The sequence below is a fragment of the Mirounga leonina genome, unplaced genomic scaffold, assembly GCF_011800145.1.
Source record: "Mirounga leonina isolate KUSES-001 unplaced genomic scaffold, KU_Mleo_1.0 Mir_54, whole genome shotgun sequence".
In the NCBI taxonomy this organism is placed as follows: Eukaryota; Metazoa; Chordata; class Mammalia; order Carnivora; family Phocidae; genus Mirounga; species Mirounga leonina.
Window position 1 is genome coordinate 12,174,213 of NW_023270812.1, and position 25,545 is coordinate 12,199,757.

General features: G+C 49.2%; 1 protein-coding gene across 1 annotated transcript in view; it reads left to right on the forward strand.

Moving 5' to 3' along the window:
* LOC118001821 (constitutive coactivator of peroxisome proliferator-activated receptor gamma-like) overlaps nucleotides 1-25,545 on the forward strand; it is a 92,605-nt gene that overhangs the window by 36,180 nt on the left and 30,880 nt on the right. The window contains 1 exon segment of the mRNA XM_034991963.1: nucleotides 3,294-3,386. Within this exon segment, the coding sequence (XP_034847854.1) occupies nucleotides 3,294-3,386 (93 nt within the window).

Sequence of the window (25,545 nt, forward strand, 5' to 3'; positions counted from 1 at the left end):
GCCCCGTGTCGTGCTGAGAAGGCCTGGTGCTCCTGGCCGACGCCTTCCGACACCACTGCTCTCGCGATGTTTGCTGAGACTTCCCTTCACGTCCCATTCTAGGACAAGGTAGTGGGTACCTCCTGGGGTTATTGGGGTGTTGCACTGTGGAAAATACGAAACATGCTTCGCAGGGGTGCCCAGTAAAACGTCTGCTAGGGTCATCATCGTCACGGTCCGTGTCTTCCTTGCCCGACTAAACCAGGGGTTGGAGGCCTCACGTGGGGAATGCAGTGCCAGGCCCTGATCGGTGTCCCTCAACAAGTTAGGCAGTTTCTGTTTCATTAGTTTTACACTTAGGTTATGTGAGAAAATTATAAAGGCCCGTGAAAGTATTTGTCTTTTTAACAGGTGCCCGTGTGCAGGGTCATGTTTGGAAACCTCAGCAAAAGAAGGGCCAAATCACTCCCTCTTCCAGCCCCTTTCCTCCCACTTCCTTTCCTTGGCTGTATTATTTTGAAATGATTTTGTCTCACATTCATCACAATGACAATAAAAAAAAAAAGTCCTTTGCAATCACGTCTCTATTGTTTTAGCCCATCTAGACCTCCTGTCCTCTCGACACCTTTGAGCTGTCTTGCCTTCTGCTGTGGCCTCTGTATGTGGTGGATCTTGGGAGTCATTTGGCATAAACATCAAATTTTCATTTGCCTGGAATAGAGAGTTAGGTGACTGTTTCTCAGACCTGAATTCACTTTATGAATTATTGATTGTCTTTAAGAAACTCACTCTTATCGTGGAATTACATTTCAAGGGAGCTTTATACTGATTTGTCTTTTCCTTTTCTAAATTGTTCTTTTCTTTTGGCTCTGCCAGTTTATAGCTAGTTCTGCATTTTGCATTTTGTAAAAATGTGGTATAGCTAAATAACTCTTAGAGATTTTATTGCTTCATTATTGGTTTCACAAGCACCAGTGTAAACTTTAGTTTTTGCTTTACTATTTTGAGTAGAACATTTTGTTATTGGTACCAGACTTAGCAATATAATTGAATAGAGGATGGATTTTTAAGTGTAAAACTGCCTTTCTTTTGATACCATTTACTAAATATGCAAGCATGTATCAGTTAATGTTTTCTGTCCAGTGTTCATTCGTCTCCAGGTGGCCGAGATAGGGCCATCATGGGGATTGGGAATGGTGAATAACTAAGAGCTGAGGTTTCTCCTCCAGAAAAATAACTGTGTTTTCTTCTGAATACTGTCTGCGTGCATATGAACAGTCACTCCTTGGACACACATCTTGAATTACTCTTTCCAGTAAGAGGGTTGTTGAACCTGTTGACAGTCGCTCATCACAGCTCTATGCTCGCCACTTGGGCAGGTGACTGTCAGTTACGAAAATCCGTGTCCAGACCACAGAACAGCAGCTTTCCATCTCCAGTGTCTCTACACACCTGAAGCAAGACAAGCGTCAGGAGGAAAATTTCCACCTTCACCTTCTTTCTGATAACACTAATGATTGCCTTTCAGTAAAAATCTCTTTAGTGTGAGTCAGCATGAGGCAGACATATGATGTTGGTTTGACAAAGAGCATATTTAAATTGGAGCTTTTTGAAACCGAAAAACAGTGAATTAACACATCAGTGGCATCTTTGAGATTAAGAAGGAACTACAATATTATTCACAGGGTTAATATTCTCTTAGGGTTTTATAAGTAAAAAGATAAATTTATAAAAATATTATACTTTTCTGTGGTTAAGCTTAAGTTAGATGTTTTGTTTTGCAACGTGGGGTATAGAACCTGTGGAGAAACGAAATGCTCTCATAACCTCCAAGTCAACAACAACAACACTTTTTACTGAAGGCTTATCTGAGAACATTCTCTGGAAGGGTAAGTTTACGTCATAGCAAGCGTACATAGTTTTTATAATCTCTAGTTGAGCAAATGCTTTAAATAGTAATATCTGTTCTGTGAAACCGTAAAAAAGCACCCTCTGTGGTGGTTTAGATCTGTTAACTGCGGAGGTGGGTTGCCTGTGAAAGCAACGGTACGTGAGATAGTTCTCTTTTCAATAAGTTGGTGTTTTAAAATCAGCCTTCTTCAAAAGTTGCTAATGGCAAGAAGTAGAGTTACGTTGCAACAAACCGAGTCTAAATGGAGAGAGATAGGGTTTATGGAATAAAAAAACGTGTTCTCTGCTTGGTCTTGCTTCTGTAGACTGGGGTCTTTTTTCTTGGTCATGAGTACTACACATCTGTGGACTTTTTTGGTATTCCCTGAAATAGTTACAGCTGTCGTTTATACAAAGGCAGTAAGTACTTCAGAATGGGGCAGGGCAGGGTAGTGACGGGGTTGGTGCCTTCCGCGGGGTGGAGGTGACGCACGCCGGAAGTACTTGATTTTCCAGGAGAGGTCAGCGGGTCCTGGCCATGGAGAGCAGGAGCCAGTGAACTGTCTTTCTGGTTTATGGTGGGGTCATTTTTATTAGGAGTAAACATTAGCCACTTTTATCATGGAGGAAGAATCAAAATTCTTACTCAAAGGTTTGTGGTTGTCACCCTGATTTTTTCCCTTCAAGCCTTTACTTGCCACAGAACGTATTCCTCTATAGGAAGAAGTTCTCGTATTCTTATGATGGCGGTGGAAACAATGAGCAAGGGAACTGCAGTGCTTTTCTCTGGCTGGCAGAATTTGGTGGCTGAGCTGGAAAAGTCACCACCCCCTAACCTGGGAGAGGTGGTCCCCTAGAGCAGCCCACTGTCCATGGTGCTCCCAGGCCCTGTCCTCATTCCCATCATTTTCACGAGACCCAGAGTTTCCCCATCTGTCTCTCCAAATCCCTGCCCTCCTTGTTCTTGCTCACATTTTGGTTGGACCCCTTGATTCCACAGAAGATCGGAGGGTCTCAAATGTGGGGGTCCTGAGATATGAGTATCAGGTTTCATCAGGGCTGGCAAAGGTGGAAGTTTATCCCAGCCTGGATCACCCCAGCTCACGCCGCAAACTCCTAAGTTACCAGCTGTGGGAATTGGTGCCCAAAACAGTCACCTGTGTTGCTCTAAGACTCAGGCCTGGTTGTGGCTCATGGCCCCTCCCAAGCATTCTAGAGCTCCCCCCCTTGCTGCAGAGTGACCAGGGCCCTGTCCAGCTTGGCCCTGGGCATCATGGACTGTGGGCTCTGGACAAAGAGGCCCCACTGACCTCCGCCTCTGCCTCGTCTACCGCCCCCAGTGCACGCCTGTCTTTAGTCATTGAATCCACGTGCAGAGTGTTGGATTTTTCCCAGAGCTGATGCTGCTTCTCTCTCCCTTTCAGGTGGACACTCTTTGCCTGGAGGATCTGCATGCTTTTATTGCTCAGGCCTTGTGCCTCCAAGGAAAGTCAACTGTGCAGCTGGTAGACTTACAGGTACTGGCCTGACTGATTGTCACAGTTCTGGAGACCCCCTGCCTGCCCAGCCATTTCTTCTGTTGTTTTTTTTAAGTTTTGGTTGGTGTTTCACAGAAAAGGTAAGAAGGCATCTTTAATCAAGGTGTTTTTATGATGCTGTGGTGTAGCTTCATCTCTCACAGCGGAGCCCAGGGTCCTGCCAGGTTAGTGAAGTTCAAGCAGAGCTATGTACAGATGGCGTCCCGCATTCCGTGGAAGTGGGCCCTCTAGACCTCGGTCTCAGATGGGTCACATGCTCACAAGAGCTGCCTCATTCCAGCGCTGAGAAATGTGTCGTTCTTAATCCTGTCTCAGTATTGTCACATGAGGACAAGAGTTGGTGTGATCCCTTATAAGCCTTGCTAACTTTAGGAAAACAGGACGCCTTTTTCTGGTGTTCATGATTTTGGCCCATACACATCCTGTCTTGCCTGTTTTGTCCGTGGGCCTGGCCTCCCAGACGTCGGTGACTGCTCTTAGGGGCTGGGCCACATTCCACCCGCCCTGTGTCCTCTCCCAGTGCCTTGCTTGCGGAGTGTTTAGTAAATGGAGATCATGCGCCGTGTTGCTTTTATTCAGATATTGCCACTCACGGGCGTTTTATTCCTTTAATTTCACGAACGAGCCGTTGGCAGCTGAGCCTCGTTCCTCTCCTTTTTGGCCACACCCTGTTGGGTCCCATAGCTGTTTCGTAGAGGAAAACCCAAGGTCAGGTCAGTTGTTGGTGGAAACTGAAGACTTTGCTTTATAAATGCCATTGGATAATGATGAGTTTTATCTGCAGATTCTAGTTAATTGAATTAGTTTTTACTGGTCTTTTTAGTGAAAAAAAAAAAAAACTAATAAATTTCATTTATGAACAACTTTTAATCTAATCTCAGAACTCTTCTGTACCATGTTTACTCCATGAACTAATTCTCATAGCAGCCCAATTAAATACAGTGCAGGCTGTGTGTGTGTGTGTGTGTGCAGTTTCATTACATTATAGTCAAGAAAGTTATTTTTAGAGGTGGATTTTTTCCTCCTTGTGGCAAGAAACAATTTTAAAAAGTGATTTTTTGGGTTATTACTAGGTTGATGCTAATTCTTTTTTTATTGAGGTATAATTGACACACATTATATAAGTTTCAGGTGCTCAACATAATGATTCAATATTTGTATATATTGTGAAATGATCACCACAGCAAGTCTATAGTTAGTATCTGTCAGCACCCATAGTTACAGACTTTTTTTTCTTGTGATGAGAACTTTTAAGATTTATGCTCTTAGCAGCTTTCAGGTGTGCAACCCAGTATTATTAACCGTGGTCTCCACGACGTACATCACATCCCGTGGCTTATTAATGTTATCACTGGACGTCTGTACCTTCTGAGTCCTTCACCCATTTTAGTCACCCCTTATCTCCAGTGACCACCAGCCCGTACGGTATTTGTCTTTCTTTCTCTGACTTCTTTCACTTGGCATAATGCCCTCAAGGTCCATCCACGTTACCACAAATGGCAAGATTTCACTTTCTTTTTCTTATGCCTGAATAATACTGCGTTGTGTAGATATGTCACATCTTTTTAATGTATTCCTCAGTTGATGGACTCTTTTGTGAGTAATGCTGCCTCAAACATGGGCTGCACATACCTCACAAGATAGTGATTTAACTTCCTTCAGATATATCCCCAGAAGTTGGATTGCTGGAGTGTAGGGTAGCTCCATTTTTAGTTTTTTGAGGAGCCTCCATACTATTTTCCGGAGTAGTGGCGCCAGCTTGCATTCCTACCAGCAGTGCGAGAGGGTCCCCTTTCTCCGCATCCTGGCCAATACTTATCTTTTGCCTGATGATGGCCCTCCTAAATAAGTGTGGGAAATTAGTTGACCATATATGCATGGGTTTACTTTTGAGCTCTCTTTTCTGTTCCATTGATTTTCGTGTCTTGTGTTTATGCTAATGCTGTACTGTTTTGATTACAGTAGCTTTGTAATATAGTTTGAAATCGGGGAGCTGACGCCTCCAGCTCTGTTCTTTCTCAGGTCTGCTCTGGCTATTCAGAGCCTTTTGTGGTTCCATACACATTTTAGGGTTGTTTGTTCTATTTCTATGAAAAGTGCCGTAGGAATTTTTATAGAGATCACATTGAAGCTGTAGATTGCTTTGGATAGTATGGACATTTTAACAATATTTGTTCTTCCAACCCATGAGCATGGAATATCTTTCATTTGTGTTTTGTGTCATCTTCACTTTCTTTCATCAGTGTTTTATAATTTTCAGAGTGCAGGTCTTTCACGTCCCTGGTTAAATTTATTCCTACCTATCTTATTCTTTTTGATGCAATTGTAAATGAGATTGTTGTCTTAATTGCTCAGATAGTTCCTTACTAGTGTACAGAAATGCAACATTGGGACACCTGGGTGGCTCAGTTGGTTAAGCATCTGCCTTCGGCTTGGGTCCTGATCTCAGGGTCCTGGGGTTAAGTCCCACATCAGGGTCCCTGCTCAGCGGGGAGTCTGCTTCTCCCTCTGCTGCCATCCCCTGCTTGTGCTCTGTCTCTCTGACAAATAAAGAAAATTTTTAATAATAATAATAATAATAATAATAAACCTTAAAAAAGAAATGCGACAGATTTTATGTATTGATGTATCCTGCAACTTTATTGAATTCATTTATTAGTTCTCACCATTTTTTGGTAGAGTTTTAAGGGTTTTCTATGTATAGTATCATGTCATTTGAAGATAGTGGCAGTTTTACTTCTTCCTTTCAGTTTGGATGCCTTTTATTTCTTTTCCTTGCCTGATTGCTGTGGCTAGGACTTCCAGTCCTGTGTTGGATAAAAGTGGTGAGAGCAGACATCCTTGTCTTATTCCTGACCTTAGGGAGAAAGCTCTCAGCTTTTCACCATTGGGGATGTTAGCTGATTGCATTGAGTATGAACAACTGAGTATGAACAACACAATTTTTAAAAAGTGAATTTTCAGTTATTAGTAGGTTAATAAAATTCTTACTACTAGATTATAGCCCGAGCTGCATGGCCTCGCCCTCAGCCTGCTGTCATGCTACCATGGGCCCATCTGTCCCTTGACCCTCACCTGCCTTCCTCTTTCCAGTCCTAGTAAAACTAAGCAGACAAACAGAAAGAGAAGGGGACTTAGAGGCCATGCTGTCTCCTGCCTCATTGTACAGTGTGGACAGCAGAGCAAGCTGGAGTTCGGGGCTCTTTAATTTGGTAGCTGCATGACCTTGAAGAAGTTCTTATGAACATACAGCAGAACATAACTTCTCTCTTTCATAAATATGAGGGGACGTCTTACATGCCTATTGCCAGGATGGAGTGTGGCACCATGTGGGATGTTCTCTGTCTTCGTGGAAATCGAGTCCATGATCCCATCCCCACTGTGTCATTGGCAGAGCTAAAGTGGGATCGGCTCTTGACACCCATCCAGTGGTCTTTGCTGTGAGAAAGGCGCTTTTCTGGGAGGAGGGGGCCTGAGGGAAAGCGCGAGGTAAACGCAGACCCCAGCGGGAGCATGCGTTGTTGTGTCCACTCGCTTAGGCCCCATGCTTGCCAGTCTGGCAGACCCCAGCAGACCAGGTACCTTCCCCAGGGCTGGAGCTTCTCCAGCCTGTACCAGCTGTTACTGACATTGGTTCCCTGGAAGGACTGTAACTGGGCAGCTCGTGTTCTCCTCACCAGACCCCTGTGGAGAGAGTCCCAAGGAGGATGGGGGTTTTTACCAGCGGTGGGACTGAAAACAGATGCGATTTCAGAGGCCTCTTGGCTGTCCTGGTTGATGGGGTTGGTTGCAGAGATGCTGTGAGGCAGGGAGGGGAGGGGCAGGGTCCCCCCAGGGTCTCACTCCACTCCCGCTGCTGAGGAGCAGCTCATCTGGGACTTAGCTGTGGCTTTGGTTCCAGACCCTTGTCTTCACCTGGTGTCCCTGCTCACTGGTGCTCGTGGGGAATTTTTAAAATGCCCAGCATTATTTTTCTTGTCCCAACAGCTCCAATACAGCTTTAAAATGGTAAACAGGTTTACATTTTTATTAAAAATCCAGGTGATTGGATTATATATGTAAAGATTATATCCCATATTGTGTATACGCACATATTCATTTACAGACATAGAAGTCTGTTATCTATGGTAAAGAATACAAGAACTCTTAATCTGCAACAGTTCTGTAAGAAAAGAAAAATGAAGGGAAGCAGGATTACTTGTAACTAAGAAAAATACAAAGCTTGCTTTCATCACACACAGAAGGCAGTCACACAGGTAACAGGGGACGCTGGCCGCCTCAGTGCTGGGAACATGTGCGAGGAGCTGAACCGTGCGCAGGGAGTAAGACTGTCTGTCTTCCTGGCTGGAGCCGTGTCCTCTCTGAAAGCTGGTGTGTGTTTGCTCTTTTCCTGTTCGTGTGTGTGACTGTCCGTAAGTGCATGCTAGGGGACCCAGTCTGTTCATGGTGCTTTACGTAGCTCATGGGGTCCTTTGACACTTGGCTTGTGCAGCCCCTGTGAGAACACGCACAGAGAAGGGGATGCACACAGGATGAGGGTGGGAAAGTCAGCTAAGCAGTGCACTGAGTCACACAGCGAACAAGTAACCCGTGAAGCTTGGGTTCTCGCATCTGTGGAATTTAAGAGAAGGTTGCAAGGGTAGAGGGATAGTCGTGTGCCATGAGGTGTCCATGGCGTGTGGCAGGGGGAGCCCTGGGCGCCCGGATCCCCGGTTCCTGACGCGGGCATGCGTGTACTTGTCCAGGCATGTATAGGGTTAGCAGCAGCTTCCTCACTCACCCAGTGGTGTTTTGTCAGGCGCGGGTGCATGTCCAGAGCATTTTGCAAAGTCCTCTAGAAAATAAGAGGTATTGGGGTTGTCACCCTGCTACCACTGAGCCAAATAGGGTGCCCAGCAAGCAGACCAGTGCCTGCTCTCAGAACCTTTGTCTCCCCCTGCCCCACCCTGCCCTGAGCAGGGCAGTTCCTTTACATCCCTCTTGGCGCTCTTTTTGGGCAGAGCCAAAGGAGCCATCCTAGTCTGTTTGCTCATCAGTTTCTCTGCTGTGCTGGGTCCCCCCTCCTGGCTCTGACTTCAGCCTCCTTCCAGATGGAAGGCTCCCCATGTTTAGAGCATTCTGGATTTCTCTGAGGAGAGACTAGGGGAATCAAGGACTTGGGGAGCAGTGTCTGAGTGCCCTGGCAGCATCTGCAGAACCACCTTCTCTGGTACTCATCACCACTCATTGGAAAGTGCTTGGTCGTCTTTGATGGGGAGATAAAAGGAAAGAAATGGGAGTTAATGGAAGGGAGACTCTACTATGAAATCCAAGCTGTACCCCCTCAGAAAGTGACGTGTTGTAAGCGTCACATTCCATTGCCGCTGTGAGGCCTTTTCGGGATCTGCCGGACGCATGGTTCTTGGGGCACACTCTCTGTGCTGGTGTTGCTGTGCACCGTGAGTCAGACCTCGTACCAGCACCCCCGGCGCAGTGCATGCGTGGGGAGCACGTTTCGGTCCCTGGTGGACAGGGAGTCTCAGGCGGGTGGGTTGTGCACACGGTCCTGGAGGGTGAAGGTTAGTCAGTGTCCATGCCGGCAGCAGCTTCTGGTTGAACTATCCCCCAGAGGCCTCAGGCAGGACCTGACTTTATTTTTTTATTTTTATTTTTATTTATTTTTAAAGATTTTATTTATTTATTTGACGGAGAGAGAGACAGCGAGAGAGGGAACACAAGCAGGGGGAGAGGGAGAGGGAGAAGCAGGCTTCCCCACGGAGCAGGGAGCCCGATGTGGGGCTCGATCCCAGGACCCTGGGACCATGACCTGAGCTGAAGGCAGACGCTTAACGACTGAGCCACCCAGGCGCCCCAAGTCTACACATTTATTTATTTATTTTTAATTTTATTTATTTGACAGAGAGAGAGCGAGAGCAGGAACACAAGCAGGGGGAATGGCAGAGGGAGAAACAGGCTTCCCGCTGAGCAGGGAACCCGACGCGGGGCTCGATCCCAGGACCCTGGGATCATGACCTGAGGCTAAGGCAGACGCTTAACGACTGAGCCACCCAGGCGCCCCTAGGACCTGACTTTATTACGATCTTGCTTGTTCTGGGCACTCAGCTACCTGAGTGGCACCTCGCTGGGACGATGGTTCCCACCAGCTGAACGTGGCACACAGTGAGCTTCCATCATCGTGGCTCCTCCACACCACACTCTTCGTCCCTTTCTTGCAGGGTCTCTGTTGCGTGAGCTAGAACAGCCACCCTTAACCTCCAAGACTCTAATAGTCTGTGAGTCTTCATGAACTCCTGGTGCAGCATGTAGGTTTTCAGCTTCCGTACTTCAATCATCTAAGTTGTGAAATTGTAGAAATAATTTGGAAGATTTTACTTAAAATGGCTGTACTGTTCACAGGAGGTGCCAGTGCCACCCTTCGCCCTGGGGCTTCCCAGCGAGGCCTGTCTTCTCCACCTGGGCCTGGAGCCCACGCCCTCTGCCCTCGCTGGGGGTTTGCTGTGCTCATTGGCTCCTCCCTCTGTCTTGTCTTCATCTTCATCCTCTGACTTTAACTTGGTCTCTCTGACTGACTCTGTCCTCTAGTGGATAAAGTCAGGTGCCCTCCACTGGAAAACACCGAAAACCTGCGGTGAACATTTCCAGCCCGTCGCTTGCTGCAGGATGGAGCTGCATGTTTGCTTGGTCTGCTCCCCGCCTCGCCTCCGGCCCCCCAGTAGAGTCGTGCCTGCAGGGCACGAGGTCCCTGAAGCAAGGGTTAGGAAGCACTCGGCTGTCAGCCCCACTGGGCACCGGGTCTCGTGCTGCCTTCTCTCCTCCTTAGAGCCTGTGATGCACTGTTTATTTATCTTTGTTAAGAAGCAATACCTTTCACATTCTAGACTTCCTCCAGATGCACTTCCTGAGCCTCACTCTGGCATGCCAGCGTTGGTAGCTGGGGAGTGGAGCCCAGGGCAAGCTGTTGTGGTGGGGACCTCAGTGGGAAAGTTTCGTGATCTTCCTCCTCTGCTAGATGAAGGCCTCCCTGGACGGAGAGACGGTGCTTTTTTCCCGTTTGCTTTCCAGTGCCCAGCACCCTGCCGACATGACTAGAGCCTGCTTGATTCAGCAAAGTGGTTGTGCAGGTGCGGCCCTTGTGGGGAAGCCCCCTTTACAAAGTCCCCTCTGGCTCTGACATCTCCATGGAGCTCCCAGCAGAGCTGAAGAGCGGCTATGGCATGTGGTCTGCCCTGGGCTGTCCTCTTCAGGTAACTGGCGACTTATAACTTAACTGCTGAGGCTCGTAGTCTCTGGTGGGTGAGCCAGTCATGGAAGCCACAGCTCCTGTGCATATGTGGGCTTGGGTGGTTGTGGAATGGTTTGGGATTCACGTGATTAGCTCCTGGCTTGAAAAGCAAAGCTAGGACCCTACAACTTACAGCATCAAAGCAAGGAAGTAGAGGGTAGAGTAGGAATGGCAGAGAAGGAGGATGCAGGAGAGAGGGCTCCGTGTCCATCCCATTTCTGCCTCATCTGCTGGGAAGGCCAACACCACACCATTTCCTATCTCCCGCGGCTCCTACCTGGTGCCCGTTCATGTGGAATTGAATGCATACATTTGTTTTTGTGAAGCTCTTCACACTTTACAGCCATTTGGATCTTCTGAGACCAAAATGTGATAAGCCAAAGCTAATGGGAGACTTCCATCTTGATGTTTACATCTGAATGTAGAGACAGGGATTCGGGTTGAACGTCAGAACTCGCCAGTGGTGGCAGGCCAAAGAGATGTCCACACGCGTCTTCTTCCTGGCCTTCTAGACTGTTCTTCCTGCACGAGGTCTTCGTTGCTCCCACTTGGCTCGTCTTGTATGGGAGAGATTTGTTTCTACAACTAAATTGTAGGCTCTGGAGGGCTGGGACTGTATCTTATTCTTGTTTGTAATCTCCAGCAGCTAGCTTAAAACAGTACCCAGTAAACGCTTGGTGAAGTGCCTCATGGCAATGATAAAGGATTTTTGTGGAGCAGGTCTACAACTTGTAATTCTGTCTATGCGTTTCTTGTATTTTAACATGAGGCCATGTCATCTTGCTGGAGCACTGTCTGATGTTTAACCAGTAGAATATGAATAAAGAAATAACGGCATTTTAGCATTTCTGCAGTCAGTTTTCTGATTCTGAGTTGGATCTTGGACTTCATCCTTTGATCTGTTCCTTGTTCTCAAATAATGTCCATCTGAAAAAAGTTTGCAAGCAGTGTTTTGAATGATAGCAGGTGCCAGACCATGAACCCACAGAGGAAAGAATCCCCAAAGATGAGGCCTTGATGTGTCTGTTTATGAAACGCAGGCCTCCTCGGAGGGAGCCCAGGTCAGGGAGCTGCCGGTGGACCTGGGAGGGAGAACAGGGTGGGCCAGGATTGCGGGGAAACAAGCACGCTCTCCGTCCCCATGAGAACCTCAGAGCATCCTCACTGTTGTAGTTCCCGAGCATGTTCTTCTGCGGTCACTGTTTGTTGGAGTGACATGTGACAGACTCAGCAGTACTGCCCAGAAGTAAAATGGTGACTGATAAATCCAAGGACCTGTTTCCAGCAAAGGAGCAGGAAATTTCTTGCTTTGGCAATGGTGATGATCCATCTCTGGGAAGAATGTAGCCTAAATCAGTTAAGGAAATATAAGTAAATAAACAAAGTGTAGGTTCAGTGAAGTGCCACCATTTGGCGATATATTAAGAGCCCAGATTGTTAAGATAAGATAAAGCCTCTCCACGACTCTTAGGGAGTGGCACTAAATTACTTTTGTTGCAGAAGAGGTTCTGACATACTGAAGGTAAGGTACACTCACAAGATGAGACCTGTGGTCTGATGGGCTCATTGTGGGTGGTGGGAGCTGCCGGCACTCACACAAAGGGGCTGATGAGCCGCCCTCACCAGGCTTCTTACCAGAGTCAGCACTTGCCTTAAAATAGAGGGTTTTGTGGACTTGGAAAGGGGAGGTTAGGAGTGGTGTCTTCCTGGCGGTGATCTGTGCTCCATGTGACAGGTGGTATGGGGCAGGGCGTGGGGGACAGAGGTGCACACAGCAGCCTGCATGGCCCCTGGCCACCTGCACCTGTCGGGAAGCCCATTCACTGTTCCCCAGAGAAGAATGTGGGTGCCTGGGTGGGGCTCCGAGAGCCAGGGTGCTTGCGGCTTCCACACGGAGCGCCTCGGCCTGGGACCGAAGCTGGAGTGTGAGCTTGCTGAAAAGTCAACAACCAGGGTGAGGAGTATCCTCGAATTGTAGGGTTTTGAAAAAACATTTTACACACACAGGTAGCTCATGAAACTGAGTCCATAAAATGAACAGTGTTGCCAGGCCTCTCCTCTTGGGGCGTGGTTGCTGTGGATGTGTGTCCCGAGTACAGACCCTGGGTGAGCGAGCGCGAAACTCTGACTGTTCTTCTCACTTCCATCAGGAGAGTATCCAAAAGTTGGTCTATAAACCTGGACTAAGCCACTGTTAAGCTTGTTATTTTGACAATTCTGACTTTAAGCAGGAATTGTTTTTTAGGTTATAGAGAAGCTGTAAAGCTTACTGTATATTTATATTTAAAATCAGTCTGTGCCATCGACTCTCCAGATCACGTCTATATCCTGCCAGTGAAACTTGAAATGCACTCACTCTGCCAAAAGCTCATGCCCAGCCTTAGCCAACTGCAGCCCTTAGGCCAGATCTGGCCCGTCACCTGTTTTTGAATGGCCTGGGAGCTCAGAACAAGGTCTACATTTTTAACTGGTTAGGAGAAAAATCAGAGAAGAGTCTCATTTCATAACATGTGGTAATGATATGAAATTCAGATTTCGGTGTCCAAAGTAAAGTCCACACCATGACAGCAGAGTCGAGAGCTGTGACAGACGCCATAAGGCCCCCCGAACCAGAAGTAAGTCCCTCCGGCCCTTTGCAGAAAAGCCTGCTGGCCCCTGGCTTAAATGAGCAGGCAAGTCTGCAGGCTTTTCTGTGAGAAGAACAGTCACTGGACAGTGCATCTCTTGAGGACGGAGACCATTCCACTGCTCTTTGTGCTGGGCCTAGAACACACTCGGAGGAGTAATGACGGTAATAATACCTTGCGAAAATAGGGTGGTTTGTGTTTGGTTTGTTTTCGTTTTTTTTTTTAGAGAGAAATTAGGAGGACCTCATAAATATTATACAGTTAATTTTTACAGCATTCCTTTGAGGAAAACAAAAGTCCTGTCTTGTTATGTTGTTAGAGAAATGAAGACAAAGATTGGTGTCTTGGCTTAGGCGCCTTAAAGGGGCTGGTGAGGATGCCCTCTGCTCTGGCGTCCAGCCCACCCGTGATGAAGTCTGGATTTGGGGTCTTGGTTGGGGGGGAGTCAGCGATGGTGGCTTGTTCCTTGTTGGATCCTCTGTGTCGCCTGCTGGGTGCCGTATGAATGTCAAATGCTCGGTGAGTTTTAATACTGAAGATGATGTTGTCTGCTGGAGCCGGAAGGAATGGGACCTTGGAAGTGGTGCAGGCAGGCTCCAGCGACAGGCTCTGGGCCGAGGGTGGTTTGCCCGAGGTGAGGGCACCAGTGTGTGCCGCTTCCACGTTGAGAAAGCCAGAGCTCCGAGGGATACCACATGTCGTCATGCTTCGCACCGTCTCCCCAGACAGCCTCCCACGTGAAGAGCAGACCGCGCGTGTGTAGAAGCCAATGTAGAAATCTTCCAGTAAAAATCTTGAGTCAGTATTACCCTGCTGGTGAACCATCACTTTCCAAATCAAACACTTTAAATTCTGGTGCAAAGTAAAGATGCTTCAAGGACTTACTGAGATCACATGGCTGTGGCGCATCAAAGTAAAGCCCACGGAACACGTTTCACTGCTTACACAGCCAGAGAAACACAGCATTGCGTAAATGTGTGGCAGAAGGGGTATTTAGAAAAATGCTTTTGTAATTAGGCACTCGAAAGGTTAATGAATGAATGAATAGTAGAAGTAGAATCTATTCAAACTTCTACTACTACTACTTCTTCTACTTTTTTTTTTTTTTTTTTTTTGAGAGAGAGAATGAGAGAGAGAGCAAGCACATGAGAGGGGGGAGGGTCAGAGGGAGAAGCAGACTCCCTGCCGAGCAGGGAGCCCGATGCAGGACTCGATCCAGGGACTCCAGGATCATGACCCGAGCCGAAGGCAGTCGCTCAACCAGCTAAGCCACCCAGGCGCCCCACTTCTACTTTTAAAGTTGATCTGTAAGCACAGAAGATGAGGACGGACTCCCCAGTTGATTAAGGGAGATAAACATGTCAAGGAAAACAGGTGGCAGACCTGGTCTGAGCCTCAGTCTTATCCGTGTGCACACATAGCACTTGGAAGTGCTCTTCCCCAGCGTCTGCAGGCAGAAGGTCATCGTGCGCCTGGGAGGAAGAGAGGATGCTCTCTGGGGCCCAGCTGCCCCTCCCAAATCTGGCAGCTGATGCTCATGTCACTTCCTGTGTCCGTGGCCCTGTGATCCTGGTTACACGCGTCGCACTGTGCATCCCCAGTGCGAGGGTCGGAGGATATGAGCTCCAGTGAGCAGGCACATTTGTGGAGGAACAGGAGAGGGTTCTCGTGACACCGGAGAGTTGCAGGCCACTGCCTGACCCGGGCGCGACCCTGGTGCCTCTCCTGGGCTTCCGTCCCTTGCATTTAGCAGAGCCCTCAGGGAAGAAGTCCTTGGTGCCCGCAGCTACCCTCCAAGTTGTTCTGGGAACAACATTCAGTGAGGACACGTTGGTCTTGCTTAGGATAGCAGGTGGGATGCCTCGTGGAAGTTCTCAGGGGAGGTCTCTGACTCCAGAACGATCCATGTGCCCTGCCAGATGCCCCACGGCTGACTTGCCTTTGAGGAAGAGAGCTGCACGAGTCACCTGCAGAGTTGAGGCACAGAGCATGGCAGGCCAGACCTGGGCCCCCGCCTCCTTTGTCAGTGACGCTGCCTGGTGCACAGCCTTGCTTGTCTGCCCGTGTGGCGCCTGCCAACGCTGGCGGGCCCCAGCGGCAGCGAAATCGGGCGGCCTCGGTGTGGATCCTGGTTGCCGGCCATGGGTCTGCACAGATGCTCACGCCGGCAGCACCCAGAGCAGGCTCCTGTGTGCGTTCAGGTACCATTCACGGCTGTGGAGCCCAGATCGAAAAGCTGTGTGCAGAGTTGGGCCTCAGTCCCCCTCCCTTTGTCCTCTGCTGTCCCCACTTCCTCCTGATCATGCTGTCACTGCGCTTCTCCCTGTGACCCCTCCCTGGGACTTTGACACTGGCCTCTGGCCTCCCCTCTGCAGGTCGCTTGCAGCCGGGGCAGAGGCGAAGGACTGACGCTCAGAGGTTTCACGCTGGCCCATGGCCTCACTGCCTCCTCTATAAGCCTTCCACAAAGGGATCCCATTCCCCACTGGAAGGACCTGCACTTGCTCCTCGATACCCACACGTGGCAGTTGCCTGCGTGCCACGGGACGCCTCACCAGATCTACGTCAGGGCCTATCCCCTTCCTCTCTGTGAGCATCCCTTGTCTTCTGCTTGAGGACACCTCCTGGGGTTCGTGCTCCCCAGGACTGCACACTCGGCCTCACTCACACTTGTGTCCTCTGGTACCTGCACTTCCTGGCAATTTAGCAGGTCCTCAGCTAGTGGTGTTCCCATGAATTGAAATATATCCACAGTTACCTGAGGGTGGAAACAGAATCTTTTATAACTTTTATAGAATCTTTGTGCATTGTCAGTCCTCAGATGTTGATTTGCTTAATACTTTCATCAGTCACTATATTTATGTTTAGGCTAGAGTGCTTGTAGAAGTATTTTGCCTTCATGAATAAGAATCTTCAAATAAAATTTATTTTTCTGTAACAGAAACAAATCTCAGGATATAATTTCCATCTGACTTTTCTTTTTCAAACTCCTATTCCACGGGTTGGCAGAAATGTACCCGGGGTTGAGGGGGATGGATGTCCCTGAGATGTCCTTGTCCCGCTGTCTGTACCCCTGGTCCCCTGCTGCTCCCACACTACCCGCCCACAGGACGTGGGTGTCAGGTAGAGCTCATGCACTGCTGGGTGTGCGGGGTGGTCTGGGCCCCTCTTCTTCGTGACCCAGGGGTCCCGTCTCCTCGCTCTTGCGCCGACGCTTCATGCCTGTGGTAGATCGGAGCCTCTGACGTTCTCCCAGGAGCCGGACTTTGGAAAGTCAGAAGCCAGAATTTGATGATTTTACTCTGTTGCTCAAGTGTATTGACTGTGGGATGTCTTAGGTGAATTATGGCTAGTAGTCACTGTGTTCTTGCAAAGATTAGTCTTTTATCATTCTTTTAAACCTGGTTCTTTCTGTCATTTACACTTGTGAGCAGAATTGTATACTCTCGTGGTGGTTGTGGGTCTGACGGGGTCACCGCAGAGGCAGACGTACTGCCATGGTGTGCGATGATGTAGGAGGGGAGACAGGTGGCGGTTTGACTGAGCCCATCTTTGGAGCTGTAGGATGGTGTGGGATGCCCCGCGGGCTCTGTGGCTCAGTCTGGAGAGGGGATGGGGTGAGGAGAGTGGTCAGCGGTGTTCTTGCCCACGGCAGCAGGAGGCCGCGCGCCGCAGGATGCTCACGTGCTATGTGGTTCCCACAGTGGTTTCCTCAGGCACCTGAACGTGTTCCCGTCGGCACAGCTCTACACTCGGTTGTGCTTTCTCTCCTTTTCTCTGCTCTTGGGTCCCTTCCGTAAGCCATCAGAAAACACAGAGAAGTTGTTCTTCTTGTCTGCTGTGCGTGATGGTCAGTTCTGAACCTTAGGTGTGCGTCGGGGGGCAGCGCGTGAGAACGGTTGGCACCGAGCCAGCTGGAGCTTCGAGCCCCCAGAACTGCTGACCCGCACTCCTGGGAGAGCAGCACGGCAGCTCAGCGGGGTGGAGAGAGTATTTCTCTGCAGGTTGCGTCCAGGGTGCCGCCGCCCGCCAGACCCTGTGCACGAGAGCCCGGGGCCCCGAGCACCTGCTGCCCTGCTCCTCTGTGCAGATGTCTGTCCATATCCGAAGAGCACCTTTCACACAGTGATGGGACACGAACGTGGCCCTGGATGTGAATGTACGTGGTGTCTCAAGACAGGCACCGTGGAAGGGTTGGCCCTGCCGTTGTCCCCAGCACAGCGTTCATTCTTCCCACCCCTGCCCTGTGCGTTGGGGGAAGCATGCAGTCTCGACGTATCGTCATTTGTTTACATGTAAACTCAACTATTTTTATTTCTTTATTGAACCATAACTATAGTTTCAAGTGTATAGTCAACAACTGTTTTCAGAGCCCCACCGTGTGCACAGTGAGGGGCCTTGGTGACAGGGTTCACCACGCACAGTGACAAGCCTGACACACTGAACCTCCTCTGGGTTCTCAGAGGCTCCCGCGTGGGTCAGGCAGACCTGGCCGTGTTTCCAGGACCCGCCAACTGTCCCAACTCAGGAGGGCCGAGGAACAGCTGGGCGTGAGTGGATCCTGCACCTGCCTGTCGAGGTTCACGCAGTGCCCCTGAGGGTTACTTTGTACGATTCTGCCTCACTGCAACCAGGGGACCTTACCAATGAGCGTAGACCTCTGAAATCTGACCTCCAAACTTCCGTTTCTTGTTGTTTTGTTTACTAGTGCTCTCCTCACCCTGTTTGGGATTTCAGGTGCTCATGGGACAGTCGCCCTGGTGAAGCCCTAGCTGAAGCTGAGTTTAAGTTGGCTCAAGGGCTGCAGCTTGCCAAGAATGGTAGTTTTTGTTCCATTTAAGTGCATTTTGCATAACTGCCAATAAGCCCCAGTTAATGGACCTTCATTGGCATAAGAGGAACACCATTCAGTTGAGCTGTTTACTGTTCAGTATTTCCTGTGAAGCTTTGGAACACTGGAACTGGTTTTTCCAGTTTCTGAGTCCCCATCAGATGCTTCATCACATGGGCAGGAATCTTGCAGGGCTCGGCTCTTCCCTGTCTTGATTCCAAAGCACCTAACTATTTCTAAAATATGGGTTGCTTGTCTTTGGTAAAGCTGCACCTGTTAGCCTCATGGAACTGGTCCGTGCTCACCGGTGACTCCCAGCCTTCTGCCATGCCAACTGGGGGTCCCCCGGGTGTCCCCTCAGTGCCACTTCTTTGGGGGAGAAGAACAGCTGCTATCGAATTTCTCTTGCTGGAAGATAATCTCAGAGCTTCAGCTGTCAGTCCTACAGCCTGTGAACATGCTCTGCTTTCCGCTGAACCCAGTTAGCATAAATTTTTGGTTTTCTCTGTTTACTGAGTGACAGGGGAATTGATCTTGGTCATCAAGCTTCCACAAGCCCCAGTCTCTCCGCTCTGTTTTCCGAGTGTCTTCAGCCAGCCTGGTATAACCCTCTTCCTTAACAGACTTGTCAAGGAGGAAAGGTATGGTCTGTTCTCTGAAACCTTAACCTTATAATTAGAAAAGTAAAATCACAAGGCGGACATGGCTGAGAAATACTATTTTCTGTCTCCCGGACACAGAGAAGTGCAGGGAAAACACCACGGACGTGCCAGGTGCCCCCGACATGAGCACATTGCTAGGACTGCATGTGGTGGTCGCCCAGTCGAGTGAACTAGCCAAGGGTCTCAGGCCCCAGCACCCCACTACCTGTACCTCCAGGTGCTGTGTGCCCCTTGATCTCCCGGGGTTTTCTACCCTTGCTTATATTTAGAGCCGGGGAGGGCAGGGTGGGGGGGCGGTGCCTGGGTGACTCCGTCAGTTGGACGTCCGACTCTTGATTTTGGCTCAGGTCATGGTCTTGGGGTCATGAGATCGAGCCCTGTGTTGGGCTCCATGCTGAGTGTGGAGTCTGCTTGGGATTCTCTGTCTCCCTCTGCCCCTCCCTCCCTTCCAAAAAAAAAAAAAAGAGAGGAGAGAGAAAGCGTGCATGGTGGAGTTGGGGGGTGGGGGGAGAAGAAAGCCATGTTTAGGAAACTGAATTAATGGCCCCACAGTCTCTTGAACTAAAAGTTCCCTAAAGCACTGGCGATGTCAGTCCATCCTGTGACCGCAGGACAGTATAACTGGGCTTGAGACCAGAGTCCTGCGTTGGTGGTTTCACCTGCTTTGGCGTGGTTACATGTTCACTTCTCCGGGTGGGGCAGTGAAGGGTGAGTTACTTGGAAGCTGTGAGATGGGGCACAGCATGACCAATGTAGCTCACCTGAGCCTAAAGGACGAAGTCAGTATATGGAGGAAGTGGGGTGAACCAGGGGGGCCCCCAGGGGCTCCATTCCAGCTACTCACTTTGCCCGAGGTGGGACGCATTTCCTCAGTGGCACCACCAGGAGCTCACAGGTCCCAGCTGTCACTGACAGGGCCACTGGGGACAGTGTTCGTAGCTGAGGTTTCGTTTTCACTTAAAAAAAATGCCCGACTCTGAGTTCAGCACATTCTGATGTCATTTAGGGCTGGTTATTTTTCAAGAGCAAACGTTCTGGTTCCCATCCCTCAGTGCATAGTGCCGTGTGTCTGGACAGCGGGACCGAGCTGTCTCTGGGAGGAGCTCTGCTGACAGCGCTGTCTTACCTTTCCTTTACTCTGTCCTTGCAGCACATCGTGACTTAATATTTTCAAGCAGTTAGAGAGCTTTGCTTGTGAAGGGCTTTTGGAGGACGTGAGTAGGTCATGTTCTGGTGTAAAGTCTGTCTTTATTCCGTATACTTCAGTTCCTTGAGGGCGGGACCTACACGTTCGCAGTGCATGTGCAAGTCGTGAGCACCCGGCGAGACCACTGAGCCCCGCAGAAGGTACACGATGGCTCACGGTCCCTTGGCTGGAACGGCGGACTCCCAGCTTTGGCTCTTCCTGCAGCAGCTGCGGCACCTGGGCCGCTCCTGAGCTGCGGTTAAGCTGTTAGTGTGGAGCCTGTCCACTGCATGGCCATTTTTGTGAGCAGTGTCCCGGCTTGGAGTTTGCTATTTCAGCATCACGCCAAACAGGAGCTCGCTGTGGAGCGCTCACCACGTGCACACATATGGACAGCAGGGTCTAGATTCTGGATGGTTCTAGATGATTCTAGGAGGGCAGCTGGCACAGCTGTCAGGGGTGTGCGCTGGTCTTAACAGCGTGCCGCCTCGGCCTGGGCGTACTGTGGTCTCCGGCGTGTGTGGACTCACAGCTTGCCCTGTGTCACAGGGCACGTACACAGGAAGGCCGTGATTGTGTCCTTGAACATAAGCATCATGCTGTGACGTGGAGTCAACCCATTCCTCTAATAGAGAGCCTCTGCCCATCCATTTGGAGGGCATCAGCGGTTGATGGAGAAGTAAATATACCGTACATGATGTTCTGGTGTTTAAGCAGCAAACTCACTCATTCAGTAGCAATCAGAACGCTGACTCTGTCAGACCTGTCTTGGGGGCTCAGGGAAGGGAAGGAGGTGGTCCCAGGAGGGTGGGTTCAGCGGGAGTGGGACTGTGGTGAGCAGGCCTCCTGGGGTGGGAGGGCATTCCTGTCCCCTTCTCCTCTAGGCATTTGCCCCTAGGCTGGCTTTCGATGGAACCGAGGTGAGAATAGGGTAAGGACAGGAGTGCCTCAGAAGGGAGCAAAGAAATTAGCTGGGTTAATTGTGCAGCTTAGAGACTGAAGAGGTGGCTCTGGTCACAGCTGGGACTCCCCTGCATGTGTGCGTGGGGGGGCTCTGGCAGCAGAGTGACAGGCAGCCCTCCGAGGGCCACATGTGCTGGTCCAAACAGGTCACGGGTGGGGACGGACTGGGTCTGGCGAGGGGCCTAGCACAAGGGTGCGGGGACTGCCGCAGGAAGGTGAGACGTGTCCAGGAGGCAGGCTTGGTGGGGCTTAGGGAACCCTTACAGGCTGAGGTGGAGGACCCAGGTGTGGGGATCCCATCTTCCTAGTTTGGGTGTCCGAGGTGAGACATAAAGAGCTCAGTTTGGGGAGGGTCCCGTGTGCGATGTGCGTCTGGACAGTGGGACCTACAAGCCAGAAGCTTGGGGAGAGTTGGCATTGGAGGTGGATTTGGGAAACATGAGCCCATTGGGATTGTAGCAAAAGGAAGTCAGCTAGGAGTCCTGAGAACACCCTCATGAAGGATGGCAGAGAGCTTGGAGAAAAGACAGCTGCGCAGGGGGCAGAGCGCCCAAGCACAGGGGGCCGTCTGGAGAAAGGATGAGGACATGCATGCTGGACTTGAACCTAGAGCAGCTTCTGAAGAGTAGGGGGGGGCAGTGCTGAGGCCGGAGATTGTGAGACACCCCTCCCGTCGGTGGGGCCTGGAGGGATGTCCCGGGAACGTGGGAGGGAGAGGGACAGGGGCTGTTCAAAGGGGGACAGTGTGGCTGTGGGCACCCCAGGGAGGAGAAGGAAGTTTCCTCCTTCAGTACTGCCTGCTGTGTGCGCCGTCTCTCTGGGCTCACGTGGCATTTCCTGAGCCCTCACGCCAGAGGGCATGGCCCTTTCTGGGCAGCAGAGAAAGCCCTGAGAACAGAGCAGTTAACCTCGAAAGTTGGAATCCAAAGGGAAGTGATGTTTGAGAAGTGAAATTATCTACACACCCAGCCCTTCAAGACGCTGACTTTATTTCTGGTTTATTGTGTTTTTCTTGGTTTAGAGTTTATTTTTAGCGCCTGATAATTAAAACTGTGCTAGAGGTTCCAAAAGTGCCCATGTCTGTTGGTGGGAGTACCCTCAATGAACACACTTTGCAAACGCTCCCGCAAAGACTGTGTGAGTATAAGGAAAGCAAGTGCTGGTCTCAGGGTTGTGGCCCGTCTATTTAAAGTGCTCACCTGCCACCGCGCATGTTTATTTTTGTCATGCCCAGAATTGCTGCTGTACGTGGGATATAATTGCAAGGATTCTTGAAATGAGAGTGTATGAACTGGAACAGGAAAAAATACATCTTTATTTTCACCAACTTCTAACTGAAACTCATCCTTTCCTTTACAACAGAGTCCACAAATCCTAGTAATAATAGCAGCATCTGCGGCTGTGTCACCAATAGGGATCGTGGAGGACCCGATGTCCCCTTACAGTTGGAGAGGTCCGTGCGTGTCCTTTCCTGTCATCCTTGTCTCCAGATTAGTTACTACACCCGCTGCTCTATTATTAAAGATATACAAAGAAGTGGGTAAATTCCTATGTCATAAATATGTTTTTTTTTAAACTGTACTTTGTTATAATTAATTCTTTTATAAGCCTATTATTTTATTGTATGTATTTAAGGAATACATAGAGAAAGAATCCATAGGTTTCACCAGACTGCCAAAAATATTTACGATATGAAAATGTTGAGACCCCTGGCCGAGGAGACAAAGTGTGCTGGGGCTGCCTTCAGGAGTGAGAGACTGAGGTAGTCGGATGGATTTTCATGTTGAAAACAAAGAGAAAACCTAAAAAATATGTTTAAAAAAATTTAAGTCTGAAAGAATCAGATGGCTAAAAGGGTCGTAAAGAATTACCGCGTCAAGACTGTAGAAAACCGAAGTCCGGGAAGGTTAGCCGAGCATTGGGCACCACTTTTGCTCCAGCGTATTTGCCTGGTAAGAAAGGAGAAAACGTAATTGGCCACAGTCAGGAGTAGACAGGTGTTGCCACAGACCCTGCCAAGAGCACAAGGGTCAAGGGAACGTTCCAGGCGACTTTGCACATACACAAATTCAGCCACTTAGATGTGATGGACTAGATCCCCCCAAAGCACAAGTGGCTGCAATCCACCCATTATCTAATAGACTTTAGACGTTAAGGAAGTTTCGTTCATAGTTTTTAAAACTCTCCAGAATACACCCGTAACCCAATTGGTTTCCCTGGATCATTTATCAGCATTCAAAGAATTAATGCCAATTCTACGCATTATCTTCCAGAAAATATTAGAAGATGAGACCAGTATTACCCTGATACCAAAACCACATAAATGAATTACAAAAAAAAGAACATGTCAGGCCAGTGTCCCTTATGAACATAGATACAGAAATCCTTAACAAAATGTTAGCAGATCAAACCAAGCAGTATGTAAAAAGAAGTGTACACCATGACCAAGTGGGATTGTTCATTGCTGGGATGCATGGCTGATTCAGAATTCAAAAACCTGTGTGTGTAATTCTCTCATCGGCTAATGAGGAAAAATCACATCATATCAAGTATTCAGAAAAAGACATTTCACAAAATTCAGTACCCATTCGTGATAAAACCTCGAAGAATAAGAATAGAAGGGGCCTTCTCCAGCTCGATAAAGAATATCTCCAAAATCCCCTGCAGCTGACATCATGCATACCAGAGAAAGGCTGCATGCCTCCCCCTGAGGCGGGGACTAAGGCCAGGATGTCTGCTTGCACCATCCCTCTCGAGAGCATGGAGCCAGCAGGTGTGGCCTGTGCACTGACGCAGGGAAAGGAACTAAAAGGCATGCAGATCACCGAGGGACAGAAAGACGGTCCCAGTTTGCAGATGACATGATTCTCTAGAATCACAGAGAATCCCAAGGAATCCATCACAAAACTCCTAGAGCTAGTAAGGGTTCAGCAAGATCTCAGGCTGAAGATCAACATAAAAACAAAAAGACCACAATTGCATCTCTATATACGAAAGTTTAAAGGATAACGCCACTAAAATTGTTCCACAAAAATGAATTACCGAGGTATAACCTAACAGACAGGTATAGTATCTGTGTGCCGAGAATTACAAAGTCCTGGGGAAGGAAGTCAGAAGAAGCTTGAGTTCCTGGACAGACAGACACACCGTGCTCACAGACTCCCAAGTCTCTACACAGTGGAGAGGTCCCTTCTCTCCAAACTGATGGACAATTCCTAGCAAAATCCCAGCATGGATTTTTGGTTGTTACTGATATGACAAGATTATTCTAAAATTTATATGGAAGAGCAGAAAGTAGTCTAATATAGCCAAAACAGTTCTGAAAAGAAAGAGTAGCATGGGAGGAATGATGCTTGTTTGTTAACATGGCTGATAACACAGCTTGTCATGGAACTACACTAACCAAGGCTGTGGGTTGGCCGAGGGTCAGACACACGCCGCTGGGACTGAACAGAGAACCCCACGGGTCCCGCCGCCCAGTTTTGATGAAGCACAGAAGTCTTGTCAGCAGGTGGTACTGGAGCAGTTTGCAAAATCGCAGACAGAAAAGGAGTCGTGACCTTAACCTCGCCATTCACGCAAAAGATTAACTTAAGTAGAACACCGAGCTAAACGCAAAATGTACCACTATAGAACTTTTGAGTAAAAAATAGAAAATTTGGAATCTAGGGCTAGGTAAAGGGTTCTTAGGCTTCACATCAAAACCATAATCCATAAAAGAAAAAAAGTAATAAGTTGGACTTCATCAAAATTAAAAACATTTGGTCTGTAAAAATGAGGAAATAACAAGCTACTGAATGGGAGAAAATATTTGCCAACACATGTCTGACAAAGGTCTTGTAAGGAGAAAATAGAAGGAGTCTCAAAACTCAGTAGTAAAAACCAAACAGTCCACTTAAAAAGTGGGCAAAAGACGTAAATAGACATTTCACTGAGAAAGATGTTTGCCTGGCAAACAAGCATGTGGAAGGTTGTTCAGCGTTCATTAAAGCTGCGGTGAGGGGCCGGGTGCAGAACAGCCCAAACCGCACCCCGTGACAGCGGCAAGCCCCCTCGAGGGGAATGGGTACTTGCAGACGAGTCTCCTACACGGTGGTGGGAACGCTTTGGCTAGGTGCGTCAGCTCCCTAGGAAGCTAAGCATGCACTTACCGCATGCCTCAACAGTCCCGACCCTCCTGGGCCTTTGTCCCGCGGAAGTGAAGATTTCTGCTCACCCCAGATCTGGACGTGAGCATTCCCAGCAGCTGCACGTGTGACAGCAGGAGCTGGGAACAGGAACAATGTCTTTAACTGGGCAAACGCTCACACCAGCTGGCCCGTCCACACTGTGGGGTGGGGCCAGCCATGAGAGGGAGGGCCCGACACACACCACAGCATGAGCAGATCTCCGGGGGTTGTACTGAATGAGGAAGCCGGTCCCCACAGGGCTACACTCTCAGAATGCCATGGCTGGAGAGAGGGAGGATGGGGCAGGGCAGGGCTCTGCACAAGGGAGGCTCCATATCTGACGGCGGTGGTGGTGGTGACTCAGATGGTGTTGTGACGTCACACGCGTCCGTGCGTGTGGAAGGACCCATCTCCTGGT